The sequence below is a fragment of the Centrocercus urophasianus genome, unplaced genomic scaffold (genome assembly GCF_019232065.1).
Source record: "Centrocercus urophasianus isolate 14NV4802_14NV808 unplaced genomic scaffold, USGS_Curo_1.0 seq_11, whole genome shotgun sequence".
Taxonomy (NCBI): domain Eukaryota; kingdom Metazoa; phylum Chordata; class Aves; order Galliformes; family Phasianidae; genus Centrocercus; species Centrocercus urophasianus.
In genome coordinates this window covers 83,424,449-83,437,843 of record NW_024884253.1, presented here as the reverse complement: position 1 = coordinate 83,437,843, position 13,395 = coordinate 83,424,449, and the positions used below count along the sequence as shown (strand labels likewise).

At 39.1% G+C, this 13,395-nt stretch overlaps 1 protein-coding gene and 1 long non-coding RNA gene across 7 annotated transcripts in view; one reads left to right on the top strand and one right to left on the bottom strand.

Moving 5' to 3' along the window:
- Positions 1-13,395, bottom strand: part of LOC122155032 — a 103,359-nt gene that overhangs the window by 65,146 nt on the left and 24,818 nt on the right. The window lies entirely within an intron of this gene.
- Positions 1-13,395, top strand: part of CAP2 (cyclase associated actin cytoskeleton regulatory protein 2) — a 64,232-nt gene that overhangs the window by 28,524 nt on the left and 22,313 nt on the right. For all 5 annotated transcript variants that reach the window (XM_042808706.1, XM_042808709.1, XM_042808710.1 and 2 more), the window contains one exon: positions 1,635-1,712. In XM_042808706.1, the coding sequence (XP_042664640.1) occupies positions 1,635-1,712 (78 nt within the window). The remainder of the gene's footprint in view (positions 1-1,634; positions 1,713-13,395) is intronic.

Sequence of the window (13,395 nt, the reverse complement as noted above, 5' to 3'; positions counted from 1 at the left end):
TGTACGTAGTATCTTGCTTCAGTCATTTGTGCATCCAGAGACTGGTTAATTCTTCTCTCGTCCAGCATGTGCAGATTATTTCCATTATTAATGCAAATCCATTCTTTTCTGCATTCAGTTAATCGAATTCCTCAGGCCACTCATCTTCATTCACTGACTTTTCTATTTTCCACAAGTTGGCCCTTCAGAAATACTGGCCTGTAGATTTATTTTGTCCATCTTGCAGTTTGAGAAGAACTAAATCCATTCATAATCACTCCTCCTCGGATATTATTTTTTGGTCAGCTGCTCTGCAAGGTCCTCCTTATGCACAAAAATTAAGCTTAAAATAGCATGCATGTTGTTTTCTGTACCAAAAGTCAGTCTTCTGAAATGCCTAAAAAAACCCAAATCTTGCCATTATTGGTAGTATTTTTATCTGTCCAAAAAAGTTGTTTCCTGTACTCATATAATTTCCCTTGTTATTTATTTATCCATTTATAGAGTTGACTGCCTTCTTACAAATCTCAGCTTGTCAGAACATAACATCCCCCTTCTACACAAGTAGTGTCCAAGTTGCTCTGTTTTACCACCTTTCCTTGCAGTGATTTTCATCCTAACAGATTAAGTTTTATTCATGCCATCACATTTTAAGATAGATAAACACCATTTGGCTTTGAACTTTGAACTTCCTAACTGTAATGTAATTTAAGTTGCACCCACATACATACCCACAGGCCCATACATAAAGTTTTCTTGTTTTCTTTTTAGACTGAAGGAACCTCAAAGACAAATAGCATGAACTTCCCCACCCTTTCACAAAGTGATCATAAATGTACTCATTCATATTAGATTAACTTAACAGCATTTGGTTTGGTTTTATATAGCTAATACATACTATTTATGAATAGTTCTTTTCTTTGCTAATAACTCATCATTCTAAGTCTTTACTCATCCACTTGAATAAGATATAGGTAATACTGAAATACTGATTAGATTCAAAACAACATACATCATTCATAATAGAAGAAAAATGTGTAGTGTTCAAAAACAAATTTGTCAGATGCAGATTTAGTCCAAATTCTTGAGTTCAGTGGGGGGAAATTGCTCAAAAATCCTCAGCCACCCTCATCTCTCATAGCCATCAGTCTTAGGGTCTGCACAGGGAAATACAGGAAAGGAATGAGTTAACAGCTCATCTCTCAATAAATATGCCAAACTCAACTCTTCTTGAACATCACTACAGCCTAAGGTATCATTCAACAGAAAGTTTGCAGGCTGCAGGTCTCAGCAGTAGTAAGTTGTTATCTTGCACTCTGATTATAAACACTGCCATTACATTGCCATTAAAATGTCTGAACATTCTCCAAAGTGGTAAAATGAAGTCCTTCCGTGACTTATCTTAGAAATGATAAGCAAAAGGCTGCATATCAACTTGTTTTATTTCCTATCTGAAGAAGATAGGAAGCCTAACCTGAGATTTCATATATATATATATAGCTAAGCCACTATAGTACATTTTTTCCAGTCAGCATTGCTGTGATTTAGATGAGAAACAGCAAGAAAAGTTTGAGCTGTCACACTTGACTTTGAGCTGCCAAAGAGAAGTACTGGAGGTCACAGGCTAAGATTTAACTTATCTCCTTTCCTTACAGGCAGAGATGGTACGTGCTGCTTTCCAAGCACAGAGATCTTTCCTGGTGTTAGCATCTCAATGTCAAGAGCCTCAAGAGGTAAGAAAACTGACCTACAGTTTCAAGAGTCACTGCATCTAAAGGCTGTCTTCCTGCATGTTTTGTATCATCCCTGCATTTGCTTCTATCTCTTACTTTATACAGTGTACTTAGATGCTTGCTTTTAGTGTTATTAGCATGGTACTGCAATAACCAGAAGGTTTACAATAACCAGAGTGAAGGAATTTTTCTGAACCAATACATATAACATCACTGTAGAAAGCAAAGGAGGTTTCCATTATAGGGCTGTAAGTAGGATCAGTTTTTCTCCGGAAGCTGAAGACACTAGGCAACATAATGACTTCTTGCTACCCCACAGGGATGTTGTGTAATAGACTTGGAAGTTAGGGAATAAGCTATTGAAAGAAAAAAAGATCAATACTAGCCCCTAGACTGAATACTCTCAGAGCTCTGATTTTGGAAGAGGCAATGCTTTTCATCAAGAAAGTGAAAAGGCATTTTAGATCAAATTGATTTATTTACTTTAGTGGTAAGCTTTCACAACTAGAAGGCTCAGGGAGACTGTGGAGTTGTTAAGAAATGTCATTTGAAATGAAATGAAATGTCATTTGTGGTTTCGGCAGGGCACAGAGTTTTGGATAGCAGCACTGTGTGAGTCCTGGGAACAATGATTGGGCAGCCCTTCTGTGGGACTGCTCTCCAGCCTTCCTTCTGTGCGTGTGCAGAGAATGAAGACTCTACTTGCACAGCCTTCAGTTCTGTCTTTTTCTGGTAGCTCATAGTTCACTAGATTCTGTATTCTCAAATCTGAGCTCTCTGCAACTAGGATGGATTATTGAAATTTTGCTGTCATTGTGGATCATAGAGATACAAATTGAAAGTGTTACTAATCAGTATCTTTTAATGGACTCAAGGAAAAAAAAGAAAAATAAAAGCACAGATATGCCAGATGAGACTTTTGATTTATGGAGTTCCAAGCAAGGGAAGGGATCCGTTGTTTTTCCATCTGTCCCTGATCTCAGAGAGAAAAGTGAGTCATGATTTGCAGAGAACCAGCAAAATTCCCACTGGTACAGGCCTCAAGAAGTCATTTATATTGGCTGTGAACACAGTCGCACCCAGAGGCCCAGAAAACTCTTTGTGCTTGTTGGTAAAATATTCCCCAATGAACAATCTCCAATGGCCACTAAAGTAATGCAGTGCTCCACATTGTTGGCATTGTCCCCCTCTGGTGAAAGTTAAAGCTCTGGCTCACTACTTGGTGATGTGTTACCAGTCTGATTTTCTCTGCTTTTCAATTGGAATTGGAGTGGCTTCTCCTCGATTTTACCCCTAACATTTTCTGAACCTGATGTCAAAAATTTGATATTTCTTCAGCTGTAAAGTTCAGAAACTTTCATTTTAAAATGGCAACAAAATAAGCAAAGAAAAAAAAAAAAGAACAAGTGTAAAAAGAGATTCTCCTGCAATCCAGAACGGCAGCTGCAGAAGCATTAAGAAAAGCAACAAATAATAAAAACCTTGCCATAAATATAACCACAGTTGGCCACATGTATAGCTGGGCATTATCAGGCTTGCATAGAATTGTTCAGCTTGTTGATGGCAAAAAAAAAGTATTTTTTTATCATTGAATTATCTTTTAGGTCAGAGGAAGTGCCAGGTGACACATGTGTTACAATGGCAGGAATATTACAGGTTAAGGTTCATTTCTCAGTGACAACAAACCCAATCCAATTACTGAAAGTTTTTTAAAGTGAAGACTGTTAGGTGCATTTTTGGATAGGTTTTTGATAGACATCCAAAACTGTACAGTTGTTAATTCCTCTCCTCTTTTTTGCACATACTTTTTGCACGGTCCTACATGCAGCTATAAAGCAGACAACCTGAAACTAGTTGAAGGCTGCCTATTGTATGCAACTTGAATAGCATGCTCCACTGCAGAGACCGACAGCACAAAAAGCATCAGGCTTTTTATATCTCCGTCTCAGTGGGGAAAAGAATCCTTTTGCAAAGCTGTATTGGTTAACAGTTTTGAAAAAGCTAGTTAACACCAGATAACGCCAGGGAGGGAAAGAATCAGGGGTCCTTCCCCCCCAGGACTTTATTGATGCAATGTCATCTGGGCTCTGGTTGTATTTACAGCCTAGAGCCACAGAGTCAGTGTGGAATCCAAACAGGAAAGCTAGTCATTAGTGTATCAGAATGCACAGGGTAGAGAAAAGCAAATGAAGATGACAGCATATCTATAAATGCAAGAGAAAAGAGAGTAATTCTGTCATTCAGCTGTCTAGACTGTTTGCTTTATAATGTAAAGCTGTGAATGAGCCAGCAGGCTGCGATTATGGCATAGTAGCTTTGCAGACATTCAGAGACAGCAGTGTGGAGACTGAGGGGATTTAGTGAGTTCCTGTCATGTTGGGATGTCATACGTGGTGCCTTTAAAAAAAAAAAAAGGGGAGGGGAAAATGCCCTGCAAAAATAAATTAGCTCAGCTCTTGCAGCTTATAAACTAATGAACAAGGAATTCAAACTAAAAGAAAGCTCCTACGTGTATCATGATCCTTAGACTTTTCTGTGCTTAGCAAAGAAGGAAGAGAAATACGTATGACACAACAAGCAAAAATTTTCCCCTCTGTGAAAATGTTGCAGGCTGAAGTGTTCTTTCAGATCTTGAGATCCTTCTGTGAGTCACTAGCAACATTTTCGGTTCAGCTTGCTTAAGCTGCTTCTGCAGAGTTTTGCTCCTTGATAATAAAGCTGATATTTTTTCATTGGAATCTGCTGCAGTGCATAGCCTTTATTATCTGTATATGTGAAAACAGTAGGAGCTGGGAAGGTAATTCCAGCTGGCATACCGATCTAGCATCAACTGCAATAAATTACTTAGCAGAGAGCATGTTCTGTTACTTTTTATGGTCATGTTCTATATTTGTGTGTGCAGTGGAAGAGATCACATGGCAAAACCACCGTTTGATATTCCTGTTTATGTATGTCCCAGTTAACGGCTGCTGGGTGCAGGCTCATTCAGCAATGGTGAATACTTCAGTTCATCTGCTTCTCAGAAATTACATTCTGCCATCAAACCTCAAATGTTGAAAATAAAAGTCTGTAGGAAGTTGTTTATTATATAGAGATAGCAGAAAGAAGATGGCGAATGGAAAACAAATCACGTTGTCATTTTATTCTGGGAGATGTTTTTGAAAAGGTATTTTGAGAGGATGTTGCTCGGGCAATTCAGAAGATAATGTGTTAAAGGAACGCCAAACACCAACCTTCACAAAACATTTATGATACATGTTTTGGATGTGAATTTTCTTCTCCCCGTAGTTTGAATCAAATACAATTGTGACTGAAAAATTAATATGTTGTATAATAATGTTAGAAGTTATTAGCCTTCCTAAGCAACTCTGTTTTACAAGTTTTTAAATTCAGGATCTTGTACACAAACATGAGATCACTGCACCAAACATATGAGGCACTGCACTAAATTCCTTGTCAACGGTAACTTATATCATCTCCTCTTTATAGGTTGCTTCATTTCATTTTAAATGTTCAAATAATTTTAAATTACACATTTTATTAGTGATATAATATTCTATGCAATATCTAACAGTGTGTTTATGTATTATTTTTTTATTATTTATATATTGTTGTTTTTAATTATTAATTCTGAAGCTCACAGTAACAAATAATGATAGAATAAGGTAAGATGCTGCTGTGTTTAATGGGAGCTACACACATTTACTTTGATCCTCTGAGTTGTTACGTGAAGGGGGTTAGTTTTAGTTAATGAAGCATGGTACATAAATTGACATTGGTGACTTGAAACTTTTAAGTGTTTTAGCATATCTTAAGCCTTCCCACAAACAGACAAATGTCCTTGCAATTAGGCAAAACCCAGGACGAATGCATCCCGTGGTAAGAAGCACTGCAAACAGCGACGAATGCAGTTCAGACTATAAATGCTTACGTAACTCCTCATTGAACTAAAATAAAATGCTGAGTTCATGTGACTGGCAGAACTCATGGATTTAATTACTAACATGGTTAGACAAACATTCCGATGAAATACCTGCTTAACTATCCAGAATGTATGCATGGGGAAGTGAGAGGTGAGAGAAGGCTTTCTTTTTTCCTTTTTTTCCTAGAAAAGTGGAAAAACATAAACCCAGGAAACTGTATTTGAAGTTGGAACGAGAACCATGGAAACAAATTCTGACGTTTTTAATTTCTTCATAGTCAAGCAAAAATTCCATTGTAGAAACAGAATAGTTCTGGCCATTTCTCTAAATAGAGCCATTCTCAGATTTTTTCTTCTAGAAATTAAAGATGGAGATTTACACTTTCATACTCTCCTTCAATTTAGGATTAGTCATTTTTTTTCTCCTATTTTTAAATCACTCTGGTAACAGAACTCCTTGGAGTCCTGCATCCTAGCAGGATTTTGTTTTCTAATTATATTGACTTGATTTTTGCTTACGTCATTCCATTTCCCACTATTTTGCCCCAAACCTCCCAGAATCACCCTTACTTTTTTTCCAAAAATACAAAGAGCAGTATATTCTCCATTCTTTCATTACTTACTTATGCTAAAGAGTTTGAGCCAAGTTTTGCTGCCACTCTACTTAGTTGGTTGACTGCTGCAAAGCTTCACCTTTGCATCTAGAAATAGCTTAAGGAAGAATTTGGTTCAGTCCTTTTAAGGTCCTCAGGTCTCAAACTTACAGAAGGTGCCAAAGAGTGACATGGACAGACCCTGAGAGTCCTGAGCTCCAAAGGGAACCCCTTCCCCCATCCTTTTCTCTGAAATCTTGTCAAACTGTTAACATATTTCTGTTATCAGCACGCCTACAACTGCATGAGATGTGTGGTCTCAGCCACAGCAATGGACCAACTGACAGTTTCCAGTTGCTATTCTGCTGCCTTGCTGTGTTCACAGGCTCATTTCTGGATATTGTTGCTAACTCTTAGTTTCAGACTGGCTTTCATCTTCGATTATTTCTTTGTTGCAGGTGTATTGCCAGATAACCCCTTGGCACCTATTACCTCATAATGTTGTCTCAAAAGCATTAGATAGCATTAAGCTCATGATATTTTCTGATAGTGTAGTTAATATCTGTAGGTATTCTTGTACCATGTCTCTTTCCTCGCTTGTGTTTACCAAAACTCCAAAATTGATAATCCCTTAGTGAAAAGAATGATGCAAGTGAAATTCAGTTCTGTCCCGCAAGCTGAGCAGTTGGCTGTAAGAAGGCCCAGAGACACCTCAGCATCCAGAGAACAGAAGGGTCAGATTGGTGCCACATCTCCCAGTCACTACGGCAGGGAAGCAGAGGCAGAGATGCACATCAGCACACACGTCTAGACTGGCTCATGCCAACACCGTCAAGCAGAGACTCTCCAGCATTCCAATGCCCAGTGCAAAAGCCAGGCTCCAGTAAGCACAGGCTTCTTCCCTTGTTTTACTTCATACATCAATACTGGGATTAAGAACAGTATCACCCTATAAGGAAGACATTAGCCAAGATGGCACTCCACATATTACCTAGCTCTTCATTTGATATACCCACTAAGTAGTTTTGGGGATCCCATAGGCTCTTACTGCTGTGCCCTCAAATAATGTCCTAAAATCACCAGACTAGTTTTCGATCCCTCTAGCAATGCTCATATTGAAACTGTGTCATGTAAGAGCCCACTGAACTGTGCTGCTGGGACATCCCCTTTCCCACTTAGCATAATGTTCTTTAGTTCTGTTAAATGCAAATCCGAAACAATACCCTCCTGTACCTGTGCTCCCCAATTGTTTCCCAGGATTTTTAGATTACGTGTGAGCTGCTAAGAGGGAAAGATTTAGGCAACAGCCAACTGAAAAGAAGGGCTTTTCAGGTTCGCGGTTGATTCCAAAGTTTTCTGAATTCATTTTGGAATAAATTGGACCACAATTACTAACTTTTGAATTCTGAGAGTTATGCTCATTCATAGGCTACTTATTGAACTTGTCAGTTTTATATTTTTTCACTAGGGAGATCTCAGGTGAACCGTGTGAATGTCCGAGCATCTAGCATATCTGTGCTGGCAGATACCTATGTGGAACCTAACCAGCCTTAAGAAAAACTTGTGAGATCTCAGATATTATGCACAGAACAATTGTGGCTCCATACAATACCATTTTCTGAAAGAATGTTGTTAATTCAGATGGCCTAGGGCCCATTGGCATGGACTGCGATCACAGCAGCAAAGATCAAGGAGTAAATCAATAGGCTGGAAACAATTCATGTGTGTAATTTTCTTGTTGATGATATGTGGGATGGTTTTTGGCCTGTGTGCCTCAAGCAGGAGGCACCCTTTTGTGCTAAAGGTGCTGCTGAGGATCTGCAGTGGAAAAGAAAACAATATAGAGAGCATTGAAGTCCATTTAAAAAACAGTGTTGTCCAAAAGCATAGAGTGTGATTTGGCACTGCTGCAAATTGCTGCACGTGGCTCCTATCAGGCCCTGGATTTCTCCACAGGTTAGCAGCTATTCTCTTTGATGTTCTTCTCCATTTACCTTTCTTAAGAGTTAGCATTTCAAAATGACTAAATTTGTCATGTGGGATTCGCTTTTTGTGTTCCCATTTTTTTCACAAGCACAAAATTGCTACAGCTCAACTTGGCTGTTAGATTGAGAATTTATGTGCTAAGAGGAATAAATGCCAAATACCAATTAAGTCACTTTGGAAGCACACAAATGTGTCTAAGCTTCCGTGTGGATGAAGCTGACGAGACATTTCTGCACATTTGTCTCCCTGTGCCATAGTCCTGCTGCTGCACAGCAGTGAGTTGAAGTGGCAAAACCTGTACTGTCGACAAATACTTGTTATACCACTATGCTGAAAATGTACAGGCTAAGAAAACGAGACCAAAATAAATTAAGCTCTCTCTGTCATTAGCTAAGAGACCTCTGAACCCTAGAAATATCAGTATATTCTAAGGATGGGAATGTGAACCACTGGGTTCACGTGCAGTAGGTTACGCTGTGGTGTGAAATGGGAATATGAAACACTGTGATGTGAAACACTTCATGCCGCAAGAGATGGAGATAAGCAGTGAAGAGAAGTTTGGTGGCAGCCAATGAAAAAAAGAACCTGAGTATTTCACTGGAAAAATGAGGTAAAGAAAAAAATGTAAGTCAGAGAAATCCAGATTTTCACTACAAGCAGCATTTTTTGGAGGCTGAAAGTTATGAACTAGCTTAGATTCACCTCTGAAAAAAAAATGTTTTCCATATACTTCGTAGAAAGATTATTCCTCACCCTAATTTGAGCATTGATTCCATTCACATACACAGACACAACAGAAAAGATAAGCCCTTCTGATACCGCATGTATGCCAAAAAAGAGATCAGCTCCAATTTTCAAGTCTTCCTTGTAGTTTGCCTCCTACAAAATATGGGAAAGTACAGTTGACCTGAAACTATTTTAGTTTCATATCAGAACCATCCATAGAAGAAACGCGCCTCGCTGGTGGTCACTAAAACTACTGTTCTGTATGTTAGGGTGCAACATACAGAACAGAACGAGATTGTGCTCATCAGCATTAAGAGTCAAGGCAGGCATCTTGCTTAAGGTGTCCTTCTGGGCCTTCTTTACAGTTAATGGCAGCACATCTTGAGTGGAGTCTTCACACTGTAACATCTATTAAAGACAGAAGAATTCCTCAGGAATATCACTTTCTTCAGTTACAATAGAGGAAATTAAGTCTCAGCTGAGAGAGCAAATCCTCATTCCTTAAGCTGTTAGACCTGCAGGTGGTGGATGCTGTCCATGACATCTTTCACCCCATGAAAGCGTGGGATGGGACCGTACAAGGTTGTTAACATAGATAGAATGGCTGAATCTACATTACTGTTTTAATTCACAGGGGGGCAATGCTTTTTCTCCAAATCAGCTCTACTTACTGTGCTGTGATCACACTGCAGTCTGAGGATGTGCAAAATGGGTACCTTTCTGATGACGTTAAATGGAGGATTGCTGCACTCTCATAGAGCACCTCAACTACAATTTACAGCTAGTCCAAAATAACCCCCCAGAGATGCACACAGTGTGAATGCCAGGTCCTCAGCACCAACTGTTTTGCTCTACAGATCCATTCCTACTAGGCTGCACTATTTGCCAACATGCACAAAGACAGATGATTCAAATCAACTCTGCTTCAGACTTGCCTGTGAAAAATATAATGCAAATGCAAGGGAGATTTTGAACTGATGGAAGAAAATAATAGGACTGTGGAATGGAGACAGCATGGAATTAAGGTTGTTCAGGCTGCAGCAGAGTAAAATGAAGGCCCTGTTGGTCTCAGATGTTCTCAGTTTTCTTTTACTGGTCCTATCCCAAAGGCTGCCACCCCCTCATTTAACATAACTTGAAAGAGTACTTGTTCCCTGGCTGTGCTTTTTTCACAGAAGGCTGGGTTGGCTTAAAAATTTTAATGGTGAGGTCTGAAAATTCACCACCCATCAACATAAAAATTCTTCAGTTAACAATCTCAACCCTCAACACCACGTAACATTAGCCAGAAAGTACATAAGTTCTTTAAGAGCTGTATATTTATTTACCTGCTGGGTTTTGTGTTGCGATTCATGCTGTCAGGCTTCTGGACAACAACAATCCTGAGAAAATACCTGAGAAAATACTGTTTTCTCCAGTGAAGCCTGAGGTTTTCAACAGTCGCTTGGTCCAGCAGCCAAAGGTTAAGCAAGCTTTATTATGTATATTTAAGCAGTTTTATTGTGCCTTAATAGGCAAATCCCAAAATACAACAGTTTGGCCTTTCTCTGAATTAAATCCACTTGCCTCAGTCCTGTTAACCTGTCACTGGTGGAATTTCTGTGAGTATTATGAAGAATCTGAAGGAAAAAAAATGTGTTCAGTAGGTTCTGTGGGAATACCGGTATTCCAGGCCATTCTGTAAGAGTGGGCCTGAACTGTTCAGCCTCTGAATCCAAAGCCTAAGGCACTTCTTTTTGTATTCTGTAACTTTTTTGTTGTTGTTTTTTTTCCTACTCAGTGCAGTAGTCTCACTATTCCTGATTTTCTATTAAGAATTGTGGATCAAAGCTGATTAGTTGTTTGGGTATTAATATTTAAAAAGACAGTCTGGTTCTAATAATCATTAAGAAGGGACAAAGGAATACAGCAATTATTTTTGGTATTTTTAAGTTATGCCATTGTTGCATTTGAAACATTTCAGCAAAACTGATCTTATAATAGGAATGGTGTTCATACATGGACTGTTAAAATTCTGCTAAACAACTGTGCTGTGTCTTAAATGACAAGACATCTTATCTGGCACATGCCAAAGGCATGCTGTAGATTTTTCCAACGGCTCTGATTCATCTCCTTGAATTCATTTTTTCCTAGAGATACAATATGGACAATTGGTTAATTAGTAACTGTTCTTATAGTCATTACCATGAAGAGATCATTCTCCTAGAACCCTTAGCACGACTGTAGAGCCAAACAAGACTGATCAATGCCAGAATTAACAAACCTTTCTATATCCATATGCCATATACACTACAATTCATCTGCAGTCTAATCACTAATTAAAAGTTTTGAATCAACTGCATGGAGACAAGACTCAAGTGGTTCTGTGCAGGCCTGTATTCCTTCATTCCTGACCATTACACAGAAGCTCAGATCATAAGAAGCTCACACACACACACACACAGTGCACAGTCATCCAGACAAGCAGAAATCATTTAAAGATGGGATAAGTGCTCAGAGAAGGGAAGGTAAGCTATACTGTTCGTACAGTGCAAAATAGACAGGATAGAGCTGAAGATATCCTCAAGCCCTTCGTGGTTCTTTGCCAAGTGAATGATTACTTTGAGCAACTTCCCTTAGCAATTTATTATTTGCCTTTAAAATTCTTACACTGAACTTCTGTGAAATTACTTCAATTCACTACAATGTTCTTAACAGTTGATTCCCTACAGGTTAAGTCCTGTGTTCTGAGGCACAGAAATTCTGTCTGTACCAGTAAGAGGAAACCTTCACAAAAGTGGTTGGGAGTTTTTCCAACATTGTAAGCGGAGTAGGAGGAGGGGCAGCTCTTAGGTTCCCACTGAGGAAAATGTTCATCCCTGATGTTGCCTTCCTATCAAAATAAATACAAATATTAAAATGTTCTCCAAAGGCAACCAGTTATATTAACAGTGCTTTATATAGAGGAAGCTGGAGCACAGAAAGGTAACTGCTTTCCTAAAATCCAACAGGAATTTGGTGGAAGAGCTGCAAACAGAACCTCCCTTTGCAGACTCCCACTCCAGTGCCCTATCCACAGAAGCGTGCTGCCTCCCAGCGCTTTCTAGATATGCCAGGCATCTGCACAGCTGTATTTTTAGTCCTGATATTCTCTCTGTCTGGAACTGGACCATGAAGACTCACAATAAGCCAAAGACTGTAAATATCCCTTCAACTTTATAGGAGGAAAACTGGCATCATTTCAAAGCAGAACAAGCACTGTCTTCAATTTCAGTTTTGCTAACTGCTGTCATACTTAAAATTTCCCTAAAAACAACCAAAGAACCAACCAGCTGCAGTGTGTTGTAAACAAGAAAAATTAGAAGGAGGAGTTCCTGCAGGACACAGAATCAATTTTTCTTGACTGTAAATCACAGAGGTTTCGGGGCTCTTTCAGACTTAATGACTTATCTGGTCATTAAGTCATAAACAAAAATCTTTCCATCTCCTAGTAGTACTGTACACACTGGTTTTCTCCCAGCCCACTTTGCTGCAGAAGACGACCAAATATTCCCATTTACTTGAGATGCCCAAGCCTTTCTCAAAACTACATTACCACTAAAATATTAAGGCTCCGTTGTTGGATCAAAATTCTTTTCAAAATTCATAACCTATTTTTGTCCTATCTTGACGAGTGTCTTTTGAGTTTTCTCGATCCATAGCAAACATGCTTATTTTCAGGTGACACGATCTTCGAGGCCCATCCCAACCCAAGCTACTCCATGATTCTATAATTCTATGACATAATATTCTATGAAGCTGAGGTCTCACGGGAAGCTGGAAAGATGTAATGTAGAGACAAAGTAGCAGGTATATACACACTGTTTTGTGTGATAACAGGACAGTCCTCGAAATTATGAGCATTAGTTTCCTCTGGCAAACACATCCACTAAACAAGGACTCCTGAGGAAAAAAAAAGGTGAGTAGAAAGTACAGAGTTCTGCTACTTTGTCAGGAAAATAATATCTTGAGTGACTTCTGAGTGAAGAGTCAGGGAGACTCAGAATGGGGCACTGTCTTTGGTGGGACATAGTATGGGTTCTGCAGGCAGACTTTTGCAATAAAGATTTTGACTGTTTTTCTAGAAACATATCACAAAGTTGCCAAATTCAGCAGCTCTTTTGCTTGTAAACTAATGACTGTTTCTCCCATGAATGCGTTGTTCTGAGTGGAAGAATTTTTCCCAGCAAGTAAGTGCTCCAAATTAGTTTTTCTGAGACACTGAATCTGTGTGATTAACATTCACTTTGCAGAGGAGAAGAGCTTGGATAGCTTTTACATTCATTCTGCTTCTCTCCTCACTCCAGACACTGTGCCTTCCGCTCAACAGTCATTCCCCTGGATACCATTCCTTTCTGATTAACACAGGGGAATTTCTCCAAGCCATGCCTTGCAGGCAGTGTATTTCCCATGAAATATTCCCATATTACTTGCAGCC